Raw genomic sequence first — 23,205 nt, forward strand, 5'->3', positions numbered from 1 at the left:
GACCTTCACTGATGTCAGTAGCTTCTTACATCCAACCGAACATAAATATAGCCACAGACATATGCCAGCATTCAACACATACCACATTATACGCACATACATACAGTATACCAACACATTCATCCATACACAAAGATGATGTTGGGCAATGCCAAAGTCTATTCTCTCTCAAGAAACGAATGTGGCTCCTAAAGGAGCCGATGGAGGTGAAGAAGAAGAAGAATTTCTTGGAAGTGTTTACTTCTTCTCTGTCTTCTTGGGGAGCAGCACAGCCTGGATGTTAGGCAGGACACCTCCCTGGGCGATGATGACGCCAGAGAAGAGCTTGTTGAGCTCCTCGTCATTACGGATAGCCAACTGCAGGTGACGGGGAATGATACGAGTCTTCTTGTTGTCATGGGCTGCGTTGCCAGCCAGCTCAAGCACTTCAGCTGCTAGGTACTCCATGACTGCAGCCAAGTAGAAGGGGGCACCAGCACCCACACGCTCGGCGTAATTGCCTTTACGAAGGAGACGGTGGATCCTGCCGACGGGTAACTGGAGCCCAGCTGTCACGGGGTTTTTATAATATCACGGTAATTTTGATATAAATGGTTAAATGTTATTTAAATTGATAATAATATTCAATAATATTGAAGAGCAGAGACAATGATTGTCTTGCTACATCAAGCAACGATTCTCTAAGAACGAGAATTCAAAAACTTTCTCAACAGTACACAGCAGAGACTAATTACTCACAATTGCTGACTTACTCTACTGTTAGCCTCTGGAGAAAGTTACATCACCCCTGACAATAAATAACTAATACTAATAATAATAACATCAGGTTCTTGCTGATGCATTAACTCCTGGCACAACGGATTTTAAGTTAATACAACAAGACTGGTCTAAGTACCAGTTATGAAAGCAAACGTTTATGCAAGCTAGGAGCTATATGGGAAATAAGCTTAATTATGGATTAAATGAAACAAGAGTTTACTTACATTAAGCTCAAGAAAGGAACTGTTAAATTTATTAATCACAAAAAATAAATTTAACTTTACAATTCAAATCAATTAAATGAGACGCACTCACTCACTCTCACAATAGCTAAATACTTACGCCTAGGAAACACCTTAACTAAACTCTTAAAACTAGGAAATACACAAAAGAAATACCAGTTGATGAATGCTTTGTATCACCCAGGGGGTGGGAGTTTGAAGAAACTGATACTCTGTGGAGCTTGGGATGCTAGCTGACCTCTCTTCACTTCTGAGCACAGGACCTCTCTCCGTCAAAGCCACCACTAGACTGAATTCAAATAATGTACAGGCAGGACGCACAAGCTACCAGAAGGCGTGGCTAACGGTTTAGGCAAGCAGAGGTGAACGATAAAGAAACAATAGTATCGCTCAGTAGCGCACTTAGTGACGTGCATCAAATCGGTCACCCCTGAAAACGGTGATGAATGATTTGAAAAGTATACCCCGAAATGGAGAGAGAAACGGTTAACTGAGCGATACACAGTGAGTTTTCCACTAATAGTTCGTGGCTTCTCACAAAAAGGAAATGTCGCGAATTGATTCGTGACATTAAGCCCCATGAAAATTAAATCTTTCTTCCTTCAGAAGAATGATTTCAATATACATACATATAAATCCTAATTCAGTCACACAAGATTCACACTGTGGTGTGTGTGCTATCCTGCTACAGGAGAAAATTGCAGTCGCCAGTGAGTGAAAAAAAACCTCGTATTTACGTTAAAAGAAGCAAGCTTGAGGGAAAAACTCCGTGACGACGGTGAAAATCCTGTACTCAGGTCAAACTGAGCGAAAATTCGCTACATTTACAGTGACAACTAATTGTTGTGTAGCGTGGTGTATGTAATACACGGTGTAGGTGTGACAGTTGTAGTGTAACTGTACCTACATGTAAAATGACACAGTAAATAATATGGCGACGACGAAGGCAGAGGAGAAGAGGCAGCAGCGTGCGGCAGATGATCAGCTGGTCCGCACAGCAAAACTGCTACACCCATTGCTGAACCTGCAAAACCAATTAAGGTGGAGCATCAAAAGTGTCAATGAGACAAAATTCTTATTATGTTACAATTACTCTCTCTGGCTAGCAGTCAGTTCATGCTATGAAAAGTACACTCGAGGTCGCCATTAATTTTAGCACACGATTATGGTCGGCAAGTTGAGAATCCCTGTGCAAACTCGGGTCTTCCATAGCCTCGAACTGCACACGGGTCCTCAACCTGTGCCTCAACCTACAGTACTTATATTAATATCGGAGAGCTGAGAAACCTTGTGCAAACTTGGGTCTTCCATAGCCTCAAGTCGCCTCTGCAGAGTTCTCACTTCCCCTTAACCTACAGTACTTATATTAGTATCGGGAGCTGAGAATCCTTGTGCAAACTTGGGTCTTCCATAGCCTCAAGTCGCCTCTGCGGAGTTCTCTCTCGAACTTCCCCCTTAACCTACAATACAATACTTATATTAGTACCGGGAAGCTGAGAATCCTTGTGCAAACTTGGGTCTTCCATAGCCTCAAGTCACCTCTGCGGAGTTCTCTCTCGAACTTCCCCCTTAACCTACAATACTTATATTAGTATCGGGAAGCTGAGAATCCTTGTGCAAACTTGGGTCTTCCATAGCCTCAAGTCGCCACTGCGGAGTTCTCTCTCGAACTTCCCCCTTAACCTACAGTACTTCTATTAGTACCGGGAAGCTGAGAATCCTTATGCAAACTTGGGTCTTCCATAGCCTCAAGTCGCCTCTCAACTTCCCCCTTAACTTACGGTACATAATATGTATGTACAGGCCCTGGACATAATGTGTCCTGTGGGGCCAATGGGCGAGACGTCAGGTCTGCACCCACTTCACCACTACCCTGTCTCTCAACTGACTCAGAGATTACAGGTGTGGTTACGAATGGCACAGAAAGGGCATGTCCCTGATTAGTGGTGATACTTTGGCACACACTGCAGGAACGGACAAAACTATCTATGTCTCGTCCCATCCCTGGCCAGAAAAAGTCAGCTCGGATATGGCCCTGGGTCTTCCTTTTGCCCATGTGACCTCCTGAGGCTGAACAATGACCCCATTGTAACACTGCTGGGCGGTACTTGGCAGGAACGACAAACTGCAGTCGAACCTCGCCCTCGGGTGTTCGTGACTCACGGTAGAGCCGTCCTTGTTTGCGAAGGAACTTGGCTTGACCTCCCCGTGAATACTTAATCACTCGACCTTTTTGTTTGTTCCGCACGGCAGCAAGTGTCGGGTCAGAATGTTGTTCTTGCACAACAAGTTGACTACACATCAGATCTTGCGGCGATTCAATGATCACTGGGGTGACACAATCTGGAGCCTCAGCCATGGCTCGTGTTACCGCAGCAGCCGAAGTCTGAGTAGCGTCATCGGAGCAACTATCCTTGACTCCATTAATATTGCCTACTATAAAGTCAAATAGAGGCTCTGGCATGACAACTGCAAGTGTCGTACCAGTATAAAATGGAGATGCCACCTGGATACATGCCTCAGGGAACAATCTCACTGATCCATCAATAAGCTTTGCATGGATCTGTCGACCTGTATACTGCTCAGGCCGAACTAAACTCTGCTTAACAGAGCAACCTGAGGAACCATTGTCTCTCAGGACCTTCACAGGAATGTCTCCCACCAACCCTGGCTGAACAAGGAAGGTACTGTCACCTGTGGGAGGGCCTGTGGAGGAAGCAGCTAGCCACTCATGAGGCTGCTGAATTGATGTGGCAAACATTGTGCCTTGAGAGTTATATACTTGAGGGTTTGCACTCACTGCATGGGAAGATGGAACATTGGCAATCTGTGGAGGGGGGTTCACTGTCACTGTGGGACTAGTGAACTGTGGGGAAGTACCCACACTGGTAGGGACGTGACCACCGTGCTGCTGCTGAGGAATGAAGGCTGCATTTGCTTCCTGCCTCTTTTGAGCTGGTGGTGGAAAAGTTTGTCCCGACGGTCGGTTGCGTGGCTGATACTGCTGCTGGTTAGGGTACTTGTTGTACCTCTTCCACTCAGGTTTCTGAGTGTTTTGCCCCTGGTCCTTCCACTGCGGTTTTGGACCTTGGCCATTATTCTGAGAACGGCCTTGGTGCTGGGATTCAGTCTGAGACGGCTTCCCAGACTTGGCAGTATCTTTTCTGCTCCAGGTGTTTTGCTTACGAGTTTGATACCCGTATGCAGTAAAGAATGCATCAGCCTTCTCTGCCATTTGGCTGGCATCTTTCAGCTGGCAGATCTTAAGCTGTGCTATGAGCTCAGCAGGCCACGACCTCTCTAGCTGTGTACGCAGCACAAGGTCAATTATCCCCTCACGCCTGGAAGAAGTTTCATCTTTCTCCATCCACTCATTTAAGTAAGCTGTGAGACGATCAAGGAACTGAACAGCTGTCTCCTTGTCTTGGAGACGAGCTCGCATGAACTGAACTTTGGCGTCGTCTACTGTGAGACCATACGCCTTAATGAGTGCAGCTTTCATCATCTCATAAGTGAGATTGTCTCCACGAATTCTGTGGAGAATATCGAGGGCAGGGCCCTCAAATAAACTAAGAAATTGGATCCGCTTAGCTGCCTCATCCAGTTGATACATGTCTGCCATGTCCTCAAAACGAGCTATGTACGGCTCGATTCGCTCGCTTTCCTTGTATGAAGGAAGCTTGATGCGTGGGGTCGCCAGGACATGTGCAGGGAGAAAGCTCGTGGAGCTTGGACCAACTGCAGCAGACGTGTCTGAAGCCAAGGAATCTCGCTTGAGCTTCAGCACTTCAAGTTCATGTTTTTCTCGTGCTTCTCGCTCGGCACGTTCGTGTTCTCGTTGTTCCCGCTCGTATTCGCGCTCTTTCTCACGCTGCTCTTGTTCATATGCACGCTCTCTTTCACGTTCCTCACGCTGTTCTCGCTCGTATTCGCGCTCTTTCTCACGCTGCTCTTGTTCATATGCACGCTCTCTTTCACGTTGTTCGCGCTGTTCTCGCTCGTATTCGCGCTGAATCTTACGCTCTTCACGGGCATCATTCTCGCGCTGCTGCTCCTGATTATGCCGTGAGAGTATATACTCTTTAATTTCGGTTGGGTCCGAAAGACCTATTTCTTTGGCTTCCTGTAAAAATACAGTAGTAGCCATTTCGCTAATTTATTAAGCAAACCGAAATAAAGTACTGACTGCTTAGCGACGAATACTAATAAACAAAAGTAAAGAGTACAGACACAAGTTAGTGGTGACCAGTCTTATCTAGTTAACTGGCAAAGATTAAAGCAAAAATGCAAATGACTGGGAAGACTCAATAATAAACACAATGGGTACGGCGACTTCCCAGGAGCGAATAAAATCGTCTGGCGTTACCAAAAATAAACTAGAGTTAAGTACTCTATGGATTAATAAAGCAAAATTCACTTGCTAAATTAAGGGTAAACACCAGTAAGCTTCTGCCTATAAACTTTAATGATAAATACCTAAATATGAATGAGTGAGCACTATCTCGTGAATAGCTTTAGAGCTAGGAGTTAATATCCTGGAATGAGGTCGCCAATTGTCACGGGGTTTTTATAATATCACGGTAATTTTGATATAAATGGTTAAATGTTATTTAAATTGATAATAATATTCAATAATATTGAAGAGCAGAGACAATGATTGTCTTGCTACATCAAGCAACGATTCTCTAAGAACGAGAATTCAAAAACTTTCTCAACAGTACACAGCAGAGACTAATTACTCACAATTGCTGACTTACTGTACTGTTAGCCTCTGGAGAAAGTTACATCACCCCTGACAATAAATAACTAATACTAATAATAATAACATCAGGTTCTTGCTGATGCATTAACTCCTGGCACAACGGATTTTAAGTTAATACAACAAGACTGGTCTAAGTACCAGTTATGAAAGCAAACGTTTATGCAAGCTAGGAGCTATATGGGAAATAAGCTTAATTATGGATTAAATGAAACAAGAGTTTACTTACATTAAGCTCAAGAAAGGAACTGTTAAATTTATTAATCACAAAAAATAAATTTAACGTTACAATTCAAATCAATTAAATGAGACGCACTCACTCACTCTCACAATAGCTAAATACTTACGCCTAGGAAACACCTTAACTAAACTCTTAAAACTAGGAAATACACAAAAGAAATACCAGTCGATGAATGCTTTGTATCACCCAGGGGGTGGGAGTTTGAAGAAGCTGATACTCTGTGGAGCTTGGGATGCTAGCTGACCTCTCTTCACTTCTGAGCACAGGACCTCTCTCCGTCAAAGCCACCACTAGACTGAATTCAAATAATGTACAGGCAGGACGCACAAGCTACCAGAAGGCGTGGCTAACGGTTTAGGCAAGCAGAGGTGAACGATAAAGAAACAATAGTATCGCTCAGTAGCGCACTTAGTGACGTGCATCAAATCGGTCACCCCTGAAAACGGTGATGAATGATTTGAAAAGTATACCCCGAAATGGAGAGAGAAACGGTTAACTGAGCGATACACAGTGAGTTTTCCACTAATAGTTCGTGGCTTCTCACAAAAAGGAAATGTCGCGAATTGATTCGTGACACCAGCCCTGCTAGATCGGGACTTGGACTTTCCCTTCACCTTGCCACGTCCGGACATGGTAGTGTAATCTTCGTCGTCGTCGCTGGAGTGGGACCTTCAGGAGAAGACTAATGCATCACCCGCCCGCGACCTTCCCTTAAATACCCGTCTTCTCGATCCGGCCCCATCCCACCCGCGAATGGGAAGGAGGCAGAAGCCGGGCTGCGATCTGGCAGCAATCACATATAAGGATTTCAGCCAGCGCGTATAGTTATCGACGGTTGCGTGTCGTATTCCATGGGAATGTTTGGGAGCTTACTTTCCTTGTCTGTTCACCCACCATGCGTATAGTTTAAACTAAGGCCTAGTTCCTGCCACCATGTGTCGTCGTCCTGGTTGCATAACACTCATCACATATACACAATCATTCTTTACCTTCCTTCCTTCCTTTCCCCCCCTTTTCTATACATCATTATTATTATATATGCGTATAGTTTAAACTAAGGCCTAGTTCCTGCCACCATGTGTCGTCGTCCTGGTTGCATAACACTCATCACATATACACAATCATTCTTTACCTTCCTTCCTTTCCCCCCCTTTTCTATACATCATTATTATTATATATGCGTATAGTTTAAACTAAGGCCTAGTTCCTGCCACCATGTGTCGTCGTCCTGGTTGCATAACACTCATCACATATACACAATCATTCTTTACCTTCCTTCCTTTCCCCCCCTTTTCTATACATCATTATTATTATTATTATATATGCGTATAGTTTAAACTAAGGCCTAGTTCCCACCACCATGTGTCGTCGTCCTGGTTGCATAACACTCATCACATATACACAATCATTCTTTACCATCCTTCCTTTCCCCCCCTTTTCTATACATCATTATTATTATTATTATTATTATTATTATTATTATTATTATTATATATGCGTATAGTTTAAACTAAGGCCTAGTTCCTGCCACCATGTGTCGTCGTCCTGGTTGCATAACACTCATCACATATACACAATCATTCTTTACCTTCCTTCCTTTCCCCCCCCTTTTCTATAAATCATTATTATTATATATGCGTATAGTTTAAACTAAGGCCTAGTTCCTGCCACCATGTGTCGTCGTCCTGGTTGCATAACACTCATCACATATACACAATCATTCTTTACCTTCCTTCCTTTCCCCCCCTTTTCTATACGTCATTATTATTATTATATATGCGTATAGTTTAAACTAAGGCCTAGTTCCTGCCACCATGTGTCGTCGTCCTGGTTGCATAACACTCATCACATATACACAATCATTCTTTACCTTCCTTCCTTTCCCCCCCTTTTCTATACATCATTATTATTATTATTATTATTATTATTATTATTATTATATATGCGTATAGTTTAAACTAAGGCCTAGTTCCTGCCACCATGTGTCGTCGTCCTGGTTGCATAACACTCATCACATATACACAATCATTCTTTACCTTCCTTCCTTTCCCCCCCTTTTCTATACGTCATTATTATTATTATGCGTATATCACTATTAGAAGTTCCCGGTAAAATTCTTGAGAACATAATTAACAAACGACTTCGATACCACTTAGAACACACTAACCTCTATCATGAACATCAATATGGTTTTAGATTTAATAGAGGTACAACACAAGCCATTGCCATCGCCACCGAACACATATCTATCTACAAAGCAAACAAAGACCAATGCCAAGTAATCCTTAGAGACATTTCTAAAGCCTTTGACAAAGTATGGCATCTTCGGCTAAAATATAAAATACTAGGACTGAATCTTCCAATGATAACAGAAAAACTACTTTGCGACTTCCTCGTTGATAGGAAAGCGAAAATTAAAATAAACAACCATTTAGGCCCTACCTTCAACCCAAATTGCGAAGTTCCCCAAGGAAGTGTATTATCTCCAACCTTATTTACTATTTACACAAACGATACCCCTCTATCAACACACGGCATCAACATCAGCTTTGCCGACGATATCACACAAATCACATATATACTATCCAGGCCCATCCAGAATCATCATGAATAATAGAACAAAGAACGAGGCAGAAAAAATCAATACACATGAAGCCCAATGGAAAATCCGGACCAATAGTAATAAATTTACCGTAATACAACTAGGAAATACAAAAAAAGAACCCCTCACCATCAACGAAGAAATCACAGAAATTAAGGAAGAAGGTAAAATGTTAGGCTTCAAATTCAACTGAAGAGGGTACCTTCCCAGTATAAAAGACAGAAAACAAAAGGCAGTGGGAGCCCTTAGTCGTTTATATCGATTTAAAGACATGCCCACCAACGTTAAAGTACACCTCGTGAAAGCATTAGTACTGCCAATACTAGAATATCTCCCCATACCTACTCACACACTTAGCAAAATCCAACTCAAACAGTTACAGGTAGTCCAAAACAAGGCCCTCAGATTCGCCACAAACCAATACTATCCCTATACTCTTAATACCGAGCAAATACATGAAACTACCAAAAATTTACCCCTAAACATTAGACTCCATAAACAAGCTAAGAAAATTTGGGAGAAAATCGAAACCTACAGCAGTAATATATACAATCTCTTGAGAAATAACATCGAAGAGAGCAATTTAAACTTTCACAGATGGTTCCCCAGCAGTTTATCTGCAATAACAAGGGACCCACAACCCATATATTAGGACTAAAAATAAACCAAACTATAACATCAAGTATATGTATGTATATGTGTACGTGGGTATGTGTGTGTGTGTGTATTTATGTATGTAAGTGGGTATGTGTTAAGATTTAAAATCGCTAAGCCGTCTACAACCCTAAACTAGTTACCCAAACTATACCCGTATATACCTAACCTAAACAAAAACCGATAAGTGACGCACTGATTTCTACCCAAACTACTCAATCTTCCAACACGATTAAACCACCTAAATACCACCTAAACCAAATTAACCCAACCAATCTCTCAAATAGCTAGCTAGCTAGCTAGCTAGCTTAACTCAATAACACACTATACAACAAAAGCACGGTGGTCAGCCCACCAGCTATCTACTCCCCCTTCCTTCCTCTTTCTTACTATCCCTTCCCCTCTACTCGCTTTTTTCACCCAACTTCCTTAAAAAAAAAAAAAAGGGCCCTAAGCCGCCTGTACCGATTTAAAAATATGCCTATAAAAATCAAAGCTCATCTTGTCAAGGCACTAGTCCTCCCAATCCTAGAATACCCCCCAGTACCGACTCACACACTAAGCAAAAATCAGTTAAAACAGCTACAGGTCATCCAAAACAAGGCCCTTAGATTCGCGACGGATCAACATTATCCCTGTACACTCAACACTGAGCAGATCCACTTAACAACCAAAACCCTACCTTTGAACATCAGACTCCACAGTCAAGCCGAATAGATCTGGGGAAAAATAGAAATCCACAGTAATAACATCTACAACGAGCTTAAGAACACCACCGAAGACAACAACCTTAATTTTCACAGATGGTTCCCAAGTAGCCCAAGAGCCATATCAACCGACCCACATCCTATATACTAAACGCTATGAAACTCTACGGGAACGGAAAACCAACTTCAACAAGTTACTCAAACAGTACCCGCATCTAACAACATACACTGACAAGTGATCTCAAGAGACTGCAATACTGCTGCTAGTCACCCACAAACCACAAAACACCTACCTCAAAAACCAACGAAACCAACCGCCAGTTAGCTAGCTAAACAAGATTTTCGATAAAAAGGGGAAAGACAGACTTACAAATTTGCCTCTCAGAAACTCTGGTTTGTCGACTTTTTTTTTTTTTTTCCTTCATGTCTTTCTTTTTCTTTCTTTTCGGCAACGGTGGTTTGGGATGGGCACGTAGGCACAATCGAAATGTTTTGAACTAGGGCTGGGGGTTAAAACAATAGCGACAAAATAAAAGAGTAAATATGGGCGTGCGGGCCTTCTTATTCATCTGGAGAACCAACAACAACGTACCGTCGTCCCAAGAAGTGACGGCACAGAGTCAGATTGCTTCGGTCACTCTCCACTGCCATACGTTCTATGAAAACAGTGAATATAAGGTAAACATTCAATGCCTTCATCACGTCATGCCAAATAACGTATATATTATATCGCGCAAATAATGATGTAAAATGAATAACAGGAGGCAGTGATATATTAGATGGTAACACTTAGTTATCTTTCCCGATTTGAATGAATGTGAAATGTATTAATTTCGCGCGCGCTGGCCAGTACGCCTATAACTCCCAGTCATTTTTTTTTTTTTTTTTTTTTAAACTAATGTCCTGCTGAACAGAAAATGCTTATTTGGAAGTTTTGAACTCAATGTTTGATTTATGAACCTCTGCATTTTATTACTCTTGCGAATCGATTATGCACTGAGGATATCAGACACTGACAGTAGGTAGCATTCTCCAAGGAGCTCCGACTCTAATGTAGGCAAATTTCGATTTTTTTTTTTTTTTTTTTCTTTTTTTACTCCGTTCACCGATAGCCCTCTGTCTTATATGAAATAATCCTGAGATTTTTTTCATGGGAAACTGGCTAAAGGCAGTGTAATAACTGCATGTCCTTGAGTGAATGTTATCTCCTTTCGTGCGTGTTGATCGAAACATTTATAATAGCTTACTGTCTTACGCCTCCTTCCCGATTTCTGTCGTCGTCCATGGAGACATTATAAACGGAAATAAATGACTTGAAATTATTCCCTCGTATTGTAACGGAAATTATTATTTTATAAATAATCATTAATCATTTCCAATGTTTATTGAAGTTCGCTTTTGTTCAGTCTTACGCTACCCAAAAATCACTGCCTGCTACCATGCTAGATTTGAACTCCACAAAATAATTATTCCCGACTGTTCCTGAGCGCCAGTTGTGAAATATCAGTTTGTTCCCTTTAGGAATTCCTATTATCGTAACTAACCAACTGCTTCCTACAATAATTTTGAAATATACAGATAACTGGTCATGGATTTATTGTTTTTTTTTTTTTGTAACATTTTTACCTATTAGGTTTCACCTCGTACAGATATAAGGAAGAGTATGGACACTATCGCTGACCGAAAACTTCTGCATACTCCGCCGGCACTTCTTAGGCCGACTGTACCAACCCACACACTCAACAGGCGTACAGTAAATACATGCATGACATCGTATCATGCATATTCATGTCAGTCTATAATATGTAGGTACTGTACATACAACAACACATGTGCACAAATACATTTGTACTGTGTGCGCAGTGACCTACACATGTACGTACGCACTAAGTCATGCTCACATACTGTACACACAAGCCCTCATACATCCGTACACACAGACATACATGCTCACAAAGACACACACATACACATACGTACAGTATAAACATACAACATACATACATACACACGCACAACTGCAGGTAGAAATCGATGGGTTCCCCGCTGAGGGGGGTCACCTTGACATTGTGGCGGGGCTTGAAGCGTGGCTGGCAGTGCCACCTACTTTGGAGGCATGCCTACCTTTGTAGGGTTCGGCATTTGTCAGTGTCGTGGACCAAGCACCCCCTACATCACTGGTAGAGGAGGCCTACTGGTGATGTCAGTCCCTGCCCTTTTGCCATCTAGGGCGGGACTGTTGCCTCCCCACGTGTTTGCCGTGCGTGGCGTCCCGTAATGCTGGGAGACGGGAGTCCTGGAGGTTGAGTGATGCTGCATGGTGCGCCCTGCAGCTAGCAATACACCTCTTTGGTCCCTTATTCTGGCTAGACGGGTGGCCTGGTTGGGCCCGACCAGGTCAATCGGCTGGTCACTGGCTAGCCATCCAGGCTAGTCACCTAGTGGCTTTAGGGTCAAGCGGGCACTGGGGGACCTGGTGGCTCCTATCGTCCTGGAGTCACTCTTGTCAGGGTCCCTTGGTGGTTACCTGCGTATACTTTCCCACTACCTCTGGGGTCGCCAGTGGTGCTTTCCCTGGCATATGGCCTCCCCTTGTTGGGCTCCATGGTGGGTGGAGGGGTGGGGGAATGAAGGTAGTTATTGTCTAATATGGCCACGAATACAATTTCATCTGCTGACGACCCTGGTTCTGTCCCTGACCATCCTGTACAATCTCCCTCCTGTGCGCCTCCTGTGCCTCTAGCTGGTGAGGCCCATATTGCCACCCTGGAACCATACCTACCTGGTTCCAGTGGTTTACGATCAACGACCACTACAAAGAAGAGCCGGACACACACAACAACATATAGTGGACATGCCCGTGAGGTCCTGCCGGGTGTCTTTGAGAGGGTTGATTTTACAAGGTACTACACCATTCGTACTTTGGATGGTCAACCTATTGGGAATTTGGATATTTTTACCGTTCATCGGCGCATTACGTCAATCTGTGGGAGGGAGCCGAAGATTTCACCTCAGGGGGATGGTAGCCTACTAGTGGAGGTTACATCCCCTGAAGAGGGTTCCCGGCTGGCTGCCCAGTGTAAGGACCCGGATGCGCTGTTTTCTTGTGTCCCTCATGCTTTTTTCAATCAGTGTCGAGGTGTTGTTTTCTCCAAAGACTTACTTCGCTACAGTGAAGAGAAGCTACTTGAAGAACTACAGGTCCACAGGGTTGTCAAAGTGGAGAGGTTTCGGAAGAAGGTTGATGGTGTACTTACCCCAACTCCATCCTTGTTGCTGACGTTTGACTGTACTGTTCTCCCATCATCCATCAAGGTGGCTTGGTTGTCCCTTAGGGTCAAACCCTTTGTACCAAACCCACGACGCTGCTACCACTGTCAGATGTACGGGCATGTTGGGCGAGTCTGTCGTCGTTTGCAACAGGGCCTCCCAGTGGTGTGTGTCAGTTGTGGAGAATCCACTCATGCAGGACAGGACTGTCCTGGACCTGTTTGTTGTTTGCACTGTGGTGAGGCACATCCTGCTTCATCTAAAGACTGTGCCCGGTTTTGCTTGGAGAAGGAGATCCTCCTCATCCGTAATCGTGATAAAATAAGCTTTTCTGAGGCCAGGAGTAGAGCCATGTCATCTGTTTTCCGTAACGGAGTGTCTTATGCGTCAGTTTTGTCCGGTCATAGCCGTCCTCGTCGTTCTGTCCAGCAGCAGACTCGAGTTCCTCCTGTTGTGTCAGCTCCTATGCCTTCATCTGTTGATCCCATGCCAGTGCAACAATCTCCCGCACTTGCGACGGTTGCCGCTACAGTTCAAGACTCGACCTCTACATCTATGGTATCCCCTAGTAGTCATGGTGCACATTCTTCATTTGCTAAACGTCATCGTGGTTCCTCAGAGTCTTTGAGTCTTGAAGATCCTCCAAGCAAGGTGTCGGTCGTGGAGTCCACATCCTCTGTAGTTAGTCCATCTGTGCAACAGCCCTCAGACCCTGTTTCTGGGTCTTCTGGGGCTTCTGGGGTGTCAGGTCAGTCTGGCACCTCTTCCTCCGGGGTATCGGATGTTCCTCCTCCGGTTACCTCTGAGGATCCTGTCCTGCCCCCTCCACGTTTGGAGGCCAGGACCCCAATCCCTCCTGCTCGACCTCTTGGTTCACTGGGGGCCCCGGGCAGGGTTCGGAGTAGCTCTTCCTCTCCTGCTGGGCAGCGACGGGTGTCTGTGAAGTCTCCCAACACTTCGCAGACCCCAGGCCCTCGTTCTAGCCATGCTGCTGCCCGTGGCAAGCCCCTTAGTGGGCGTATCCGCATTCCCAAGAAGATTGTCTCCCAGGGTCGCTCAGTGGTTTCCACTAAGTGACCCTTTCTTTTGTGTATATAGTTCCTCCATTTTAATATTTTTAGTATTTTTTTTAATGGTTTTCTGTTTGTCCCTCTCCCCTGCCCCTTTTTTTTCAATAGTTTTAATGGCTAATATTATTCAATGGAACTGCCGTGGTTTACGAGCCAACTGGGAGGAACTCCGTTGGCTTCTGGCTGAGTATTCACCTGTGTGTGTTTGTCTACAAGAGACAATGGTTGGTGATGCTGCACCTCCCAGTCCACCTGGTTACCAGGTTTTTTATTCAGATCCTCTTCCTGGACAGGGTCATGGTGGGGGTGTGGCTATTCTAGTACGCAGTGACATACCTTTCACTGCTGTGAATCTTAACACTCCACTGCAGGCTGTTGCTCTCCAGATTTTCCTTCCCCGTCGTTATACTGTGTGCTCTTTGTACCTCCCTCCTAGTGCCACTATTGAGAGGGTTGATCTTGAAAATCTTATTCGTGCACTTCCCTCACCCTATTTCTTGCTAGGTGACATGAACAGTCATCATCCCCTGTGGGGTGGCTCCACAGCTGATGCTAGAGGTACTATGTTAGCCTCCATTGTGGAGGATGTGGACCTGTACATTTTAAATTCTGGTGAAGTTACTTACTTCCATAGTCAAACGGGTATTTTTACTTCTATTGATTTGTCTCTGTGCTCTGCAGGGATAGCCCTGAATTTTACATGGGCTGTGTTACCAGACTTACATGGCAGTGACCACTTCCCTATTTTATTAAGATCGACACAGAGTGTGCCTCGGCGTCGTCTTCCCCGCTGGCGCTTGGATAGGGCGGTCTGGCCGGTTTTTGAAGAGCTGTGTTCCCACACCGATGTGTGGAGGATTTTGTCAGCACTGATGCTGCTGTTGAGTATTTCACAGACTTACTACACTCGGCGGCACTGCAGAGTATTCCGAGAACAGCTGGTCACTTTCCTTGCCGTCCAGTTCCCTGGTGGACTGATGAGTGTGCTTCTGCTGTTCGGGCTAAACGTGCTGCTTTCTCCCGACTTCGTCGTCACCGAGGTGACCCTGGTTACTTAGCAGCATATAGGAGGACCCGAGCTCATGCCCGGCGGGTTATGAAGGAGGCTAGGAGGAAGTCTTGGGCATCATTTGTTTCTTCAATTTCTTCACAGACTCCTCTCACAAAAGTGTGGAAACGGGTGAGGAAGATTTCAGGGAAATTTCCCATTCCCTCTCCTCCTGTTTTATCTCATGCAGGTGTGGTGGTGGCTCATTCTTCGTCTGTTGCCGAGATATTTGCAGCTCATTTTGCTAATGTCTCTAGGAAGGACACCTCATCCCTGTCGGCACGCCGCCGACGGCACCTGGAATCTTTGGGCATTAGTTTTCCATCTACTGCAGAGGAGTCATATAATGTTGCTTTTTCTGCTTCTGAACTTCAGATGGCATTGTCGCAGTGTCGCGACTCGTCTCCAGGCTTGGATGATGTCCCATATGCCTTCTTACACCACTTGCCTGATGCAGCCCTTCATTTTCTGTTGTCACTGTATAACAGAATTTGGTGCAATGGTGGGTTTCCGACCTCATGGGGTGTTGCTGTGGTTCTCCCCATCCCTAAGCCGGGTAAGGATCACTTGCAGGCCATAATTATCGCCCTATCTCGCTGACGTCTTGCCTTTGTAAGGTCCTCGAAAAGATGGTGAATAGTCGGCTTGTGTGGTACTTAGAGAAGGGTGGTTACTTGTCTCCAGTGCAGTGTGGGTTTCGGAAGATGCGGTCGACCACAGATGCTCTCCTTTCTTTAGAATCTTCCATCTGCCAGGCTTTTGCAACTAACCAGCATCATATCACAGTGTTCTTTGATTTGGAGAAGGCGTACGACACTTCCTGGCGTCATGGTATATTGCAATCTCTTTATGAGTTTGGTCTCCGTGGGCAACTCCCCACTTTTATCCGGGAGTTTTTATCTAATCGTTTTATTCGGGTCCGAGTCGGGAGTGAGCTGTCTACTGCACGTCCCCTTGAGGATGGTGTGCCACAAGGGAGCATACTAAGTGTTACCCTTTTCGCAGTGGCAATTAACAGCGTTATTTCTGTGCTCCCTGATGGTGTTCGTGGCTCTCTCTATGTTGACGATTTATCAATCTCTGTCACTGCCTCACGGATGTCAATGGCAGAAAGGAGGATGCAGATGGCTCTCAACCGTGTCTCTAGATGGGCTGATGAACGAGGTTTTCGATTTTCCTTCAAGAAGACCGTTGCCATGCATTTTTGCCGCGTTCGTGGAGTCCACCCTGACCCAAACCTTTTTTAGACGGGCGTCGTATTTCGTGTTTAAAGGAAACCCGGTTTTTAGGGCTGATTTTTGACAGCCGGTTGACTTGGGTCCCTCACTTGAGGTACGTAAAAGCTGAGTGTCTCAGAGCATTGGGTCTCTTGAAAGTTTTAGCGCACACATACTGGGGAGCTGATCGCAAGACCCTCCTCCTCTTGCATCAGTCTCTGATTTTATCCAAACTTCATTATGGATGTGAAGTTTATTCCTCTGCCTCAGAAGCCCGGCTTCGTATTTTAGATTCCATACATCATGCTGGTGTTCGTCTCGCCACTGGGGCATTCCGATCTTCCCCGATTTCGAGTTTGTTGGCTGATGCTGGTGTCCTTCCTCTAGACTTGCTCCGCTCTTCCCTTTTGATGAGATATTGGTATCGCTTATCTCGTCTCCCAGACTCTGTGCCCTTTGTCAAGGTCTCTCAAGATTCTCGGTCACCTATTTTTGCCACTCGGCCATCCTTTCCAAAGCCCTTTGGTTTCAGGGTGCAGTCAATTATGTCTATAGTCTGACAGATCGAAACGTAGGGTTTTGGTGGAGTCACCCCCTCCCTGCACTGTTGCCACGTTTCCGAGCTGACCTCTCCATCAGCGATGACCTTGACACTGTTTCCCTCTTGTGATCTCCGTTTTTCTAATACCCCCTATACCCCTGCCACCAACACCCCCTATACCCCTACCCCCAACAACACCCCCATCAACAACACCCGCTATACCTCCACCACCAACACCTCCTATAAATATAGACCCCCACCATCAACACCTGTATAATAATTAGCCGTTGATAATTGCTATACTTTTATTGAGAGCATACATTCTACCCTATTGCTCAAACTCCCTAATCTTACAATCCCATCTGTCTTAATCCTTCCCACTGCCTTCGTTCCTAAATCCCTTAATTGATCTATTTTTAACCTAAGTGTCCCCACACCTTTTAAACCATTTACCTCTCTGTCACTATTCTCCACCATATGTATCAACTTGTATTATATTGTGTATAGAACTTTCATACTGTATGCTGTACTACTGTATAATGTATAAGAATACCCACTGTTTAGTGGAAATAAAGTTTTATTATTATTATTATTATTATTATTATTATTTCTCTCTCTCTCTCTCTCTCTCTCTCTCTCTCTCTCTCTCTCTCTCTCTCTCTCTCGCTAGATTTTGTTATGTGTCATCCATGGTTTTTTACTTCCATTTTTATGTATGGATTATGATTTTGACTTTATTTCCGCACCACCCTTGAGGTAAAAGTCACGGCGCGTTTTTTTTATAGAGGTTTCCCCAATAGGCCTAAATCCTGTAGGGGGTTGGTGACCTCCCACAGCGTACACACAAACACGTGTCGCGTGAGTGCTGCCACCCCAGAGCTGTTTGATATATTTATTTTAATTATGAAAGGATCGCCTCTTCCCACTTTTATCCCTTCAAATTTTCTTGCAATTATACTTGCTAAATTAATTAGCAATGTTAGAAGTGTTGGGGAAGTAAATAATAATTAGAATATTTTTAGAGCAACACTGCCAAATTTTTATGCCACGTTTCTCTATTATCGTATAATATAGTATGCAGAATAGTTTTATTCTTCCTTGATACATGTCAGCACTTTCATTACAGTTATATTAGTATGAGTTATGTTTATGTATCATTCCTACTACACAAACCACAGGCGTTATACATCGTAGGGTTAGGAAACATGGCAATAGTGTAGGGAGGGGGTGACTCCACCCAAACCCTATGTTACGAGGAGGAACACTATAGCTTCTCTGTTCCTTCTGTGCCGATCACTCCCCATCGTGTCCCGAGGGTGGGCTACTGGCTTCTCCCCAGGGTGACATTTTGTCGTTTCTTCTCATCCAGTAAGGCCTCCCTTCCTTCTCAGGTTTTATTTTCTCTGTTTTTAGAGCATGCCTCTTCTCATGGGGACTCCATACCAGTTTATACTGATGGATCAAAGTCTGATGCTGGTGTGGGCTTTGGTGTGGTGTTTCCCACCTTCTGTCGAGGTGGGAGCCTCCCTGTGACTGCTTCTGTTTTTACGGCTGAGCTGACTGCTATTTTATTTGCCCTTCAGATTCTCTTCACTCTCCCCCACACTGCTTTTACTGTTTTTAGTGACTCACGAAGTGCTCTTTCTGCAATGGAGTCTTTTAATCCCTCTCATCCTTTGGTTTTATCCATTTTAGAGTGGCTTTTCCTTTTAAGGCGTCGTGGACGTCGTGTAGATTTCTGTTGGGTTCCAGCTCATGTAGGAGTGGCAGGGAATGAACGAGCTGATCAGCTGGCCAAGGCGGCAGCGGCTCGTCCCCCTCTTGCACAGTCCCCTCTGTATCGTCTGCCTGCTGCAGATATGCGCTCCTTTATTGCCTTCAGGGTTTGGTGCTGTTGGCAGCAGCATTGGGATGCTGTGGGTGCCAATAAGTTGCGCTCGATTTGCCAGAAGGTGGGCTCATTCAGTTACCAGGGCTTCCCTCGTCAATGGGAGACTGCATTGTGCCGCCTCCGCATTGGCCACACCCGTTTCTCTCACGGTTTTTTAATGGAGAGGGCTCCTCCTCCATTCTGTGATGACTGTCTAGTTCCCTTGACTGTTCGGCACCTGTTGGTGGAGTGTCCTAGTCTTGAGGATTTGCGGCGTCGGTTCCTCTCTGACCACCAATCGGATGGTGGTGTGTATCATCTTTCCTCCGTGCTTGGGGAGGATGCCTGTGTCTTGGGAGGGGCAACCCTCTCCTTTGTGAAGGAGGCAGGACTTCTTAAGAATATTTAGAATTTCTCCTTTTTGATTGTGTGGCTTATCCTCTGTTTTTTGTTTTTTGTTTTTTACTTCTTTGTTATACGGCGGCATATGACCCTGGCAGTTGCGCCGCCATGATCTTTATTTAAAAAAAAAAAAAAAAAAAAATCGATGGGTTCAGGTTCACTTTTGTTTTTTTTTTTTTCTCAGTATAGTAACTGAAGGATTTACCGTGGGTTCGTGGTCACTGTCAAACCTTCATGACGGGTACAGAGCATCTCCTAATATGCAGCGGGAATGCCTTTCTCTTTGTGCAAGCCTGTGTACGTTTATGAGGGCGTGAGTGAATCAATCAGGAAGTAAACGAAACAGGCAAATAACGACTACAAAACCTGCGACGTGAACAACAGATCAACAAAATAAATAAACGAATAGGCAAGTTCCCCCTCCCCCCAAAAAAGTAAATGAATGATTGAAAAAAGGATGAATGAATGAATGCATTTATGTAAGTATATAAGTACAGTTCATTCCTCCGTAAGTGTGTGTGTGTGTGTGTGTGTGTGTGTGTGTGTGTGTGTGTGTGTGTGCGTGTGTCCTCATACGTCCGTACACACAGTCATACATGCTCACAAAGACACACAAATACATAGGTACAGTATAAACATACATACACGCGCACAACTGCAGGCGAAAATCGAAGGTTCAGGTTCACTTTTTTTTTTTTTTCCAGCATAGTAACTGAAGAATTCACCGTGCGTTCATGCCGGATGGAGAGCATTTCCTAATATGCAGCGGGAATGCCTTTCTCGTTGTGCCAACCTGTGTACCTTTATGAGGGCGTGAGTGAAGCGATGAGTAAGTAAAAGAAACAGGCAAATAACGAAAACAAAAACTGCGACGTGAACAACACATCAATAAAAGAAATAAACAAATAGGCAAGTATTCCTCCCCCCCTTCCAAAAAAAAAAAAGTAAATGATTGAAAAAAAAAAAAAAAAAGAGGAATGAATGCATGTCTGTATGTAAGTATTGGAGTTCATTCGTCTGTGTGTGTGTGTGTGTGTGTGAGAGAGAGAGAGCATGCTTCGCTCCGGAGCAAGAGCTGATATATGGAAACCTAAACTGAGGGTCTGTCATCATCTCTCTTTGAAGAAGGGTTTTGTCCCTGAAAAGGGCCGAGATTTCTTTCGATCGAGGTGAGGGGCCTCTGCAGATGAACAAATTATCTCTTGAATTTGTTGCTGTCACGGCCGTTTTCTCTAAGTGCCAAAACCCACCAATCACCCATCGTACAAGCATTGCATCAACCGCCATACAACCGCCGAGGCCTGAAATCAAATTTAAATGGATCCGGTTGGTACTTGCACGACCGCTAGTTCATTATATAGAAGAGGTGGTTGAAAAGGTGGCTGACACTCGCCTCCCAACAGTTTCACTAAGCAGGCCTCTACCGGAGCTCGCAGTTCGATGGCTGCTGCAGCTGATGATTTTTAATATTATTATTAATCTTGATGATGATGATGATGATGATGGATGGATGGATGAAGAGATAGATGGTGGTGGTATTGTTTTTTGATTTTGTAGTAACTAGTTGTTGCAATACTACTAATGACGAGAGAAATGAATGAATAGTATTTTCTTCATTATTACCATTATTGCTCTTATTTCGGGGTGTTAAATCCACCATGGTCGTCACCACACGGATAATATATATACTGTTGTATACATCACCATATCCTCTGTCACTGAACGACTTTGTCCATTCCTTCGATGGTGGGAGAATAGCCATCATCACCTGTGTTTTCATTCATCCACCCGGCCAGGCATTTATTTAGGAGGCATAATTATACAGTACAGTATTATGTACGTGCAGTTGGGAACGGAACAAGACGCTATGTAATAGTAGGAATAATAATATTATTAATCGACCTTCACTGATGTCAGTAGCTTCTTACATCCAACCGAACATAAAAATAGCCACAGACATATGCCAGCATTCAACTCATACCACATAGAAACAGACAGACACATACATACAGTATACCAATACATTCATCCATACACAAAGATGATGTTGGGCAATGCCAAAGTCTATTCTCTCTCAAGAAACGAATGTGGCTCCTAAAGGAGCCGGTGGAGGTGAAGAAGAAGAAGAATTTCTTGGAAGCGTTTATTTCTTCTCCGTCTTCTTGGGGAGCAGCACAGCCTGGATGTTAAGCAGGACACCTCCCTGGGCGATGGTGACGCCAGAGAGGAGCTTGTAGAGCTCCTCGTCATAACGGATAACAAACTGCAGGTGACGGGGAATGATACGAGTCTTCTTGTTGTCATGGGCTGCGTTGCCAGCCAGCTCAAGCACTTCAGCTGCTAAGTACTCCATGACTGCAGCCAAGTAGACGGGGGCGTCAGCACCCACACGCTGGGCGTAATTGCCTTTACGAAGGAGACGGTGGATCCTGCCGACGGGGAACTGGAGCCCAGCCCTGCCAGATCGGGACTTGGACTTTCTCTTCACCTTGCCACGTCCGGACATGGTAGTATCGTCTTCGTCGTCGTCGCTGGAGCAGGACCTTCAGGAGAAGACTAATGCGTCACCCGCCCGTGATCTTCCCTTAAATACCCGTCTTCCCGGTCCGGCCCCATCCCACCCGCGAATGGGAAGGAGGCAGAAGCCGGGCTGCGATCTGGCAGCAATCACATATAAGGATTTCAGCAGCTTACTTTCCTTGTCTGTTCACCATGTTCACCGCGTGGGCCCTAAGCCGCCTGTACCGATTTAAAAATAAGCCTATAAAAATCAAAGCTCATCTTGTCAAGGCACTAGTCCTCCCAATCCTAGAATACCCACCCATATCAACTCACACACTAAGCAAAAATCAGTTAAAACAGCTACAGGTCATCGAAAACAAGGCCCTTAGATTTGCGACGGATCAACATTATCCCTGTACACTCAACACTGAGCAGATCCACTTAACAACCAAAACCCTACCTTTGAACATCAGACTCCACAGTCAAGCCAAAAAGATCTGGGGAAAAATAGAAATCCACAGTAATAACATCTACAACGAGCTTAAGAACACCACCAAAGACAACAACCTTAATTTTCACAGATGGTTCCCAAGTAGCCTAAGAGCCATATCAACCGACCCACATCCTATATACTAAACGCTATGAAACTCTACGGGAACGGAAAACCAACTTCAACAAGTTACTCAAACAGTACCCGCATCTAACAACATACACTGACAAGTGATCTCAAGAGACTGCAATACTGCTGCTAGTCACCCACAAACCACAAAACACCTACCTCAAAAACCAACGAAACCAACCGCCAGTTAGCTAGCTAAACAAGATTTTCGATAAAAAGGGGAAAGACAGACTTACAAATTTGCCTCTCAGAAACTCTGGTTTGTCGACTTTTTTTTTTTTCCTTCATGTCTTTCTTTTTCTTTCTTTTCGGCAACGGTGGTTTGGGATGGGCACGTAGGCACAATCGAAATGTTTTGAACTAGGGCTGGGGGTTAAAACAATAGAGACAAAATAAGAGAGTAAATATGGGTGTGCGGGCCTTCTTATTCATCTGGAGAACCAACAACAACGTACCGTCGCCCCAAGAAGTGACGGCACAGAGTCAGATTGCTTCGGTCACTCTCCACTGCCATACGTTCTATGAAAACAGTGAATATAAGGTAAACATTCAATGCCTTCATCACGTCATGCCAAATAACGTATATATTATATCGCGCAAATAATGATGTCAAATGAATAACAGGAGGCAGTGATATATTAGATGGTAACACTTAGTTATCTTTCCCGATTTGAATGAATGTGAAATGTATTAATTTCGCGC

At 44.4% G+C, this 23,205-nt stretch overlaps 1 protein-coding gene across 1 annotated transcript; it reads right to left on the reverse strand.

The window, feature by feature from the left end:
• Nucleotides 1-21,525: 21,525 nt before the first annotated feature.
• Nucleotides 21,526-21,888, reverse strand: LOC145419199 (histone H2A-like). Its single transcript, XM_080287432.1, has one exon. The coding sequence runs from the start codon at nt 21,886-21,888 to the stop codon at nt 21,526-21,528; it is 363 nt and encodes a 120-aa protein (XP_080143558.1).
• Nucleotides 21,889-23,205: the final 1,317 nt, after the last annotated feature.

The sequence above is a fragment of the Coenobita brevimanus genome, chromosome 117, assembly GCF_032717465.1.
Source record: "Coenobita brevimanus isolate Jiangsu-jjx chromosome 117, ASM3271746v2, whole genome shotgun sequence".
NCBI lineage: Eukaryota > Metazoa > Arthropoda > Malacostraca > Decapoda > Coenobitidae > Coenobita > Coenobita brevimanus.

What these genes read in the sequence shown, in the direction of transcription:
- LOC145419199 (XM_080287432.1), bottom strand. Translation starts at nt 21,888, where the DNA reads ATGTCCGGACGTGGCAAGGTGAAGAGAAAGTCCAAGTCCCGATCTGGC.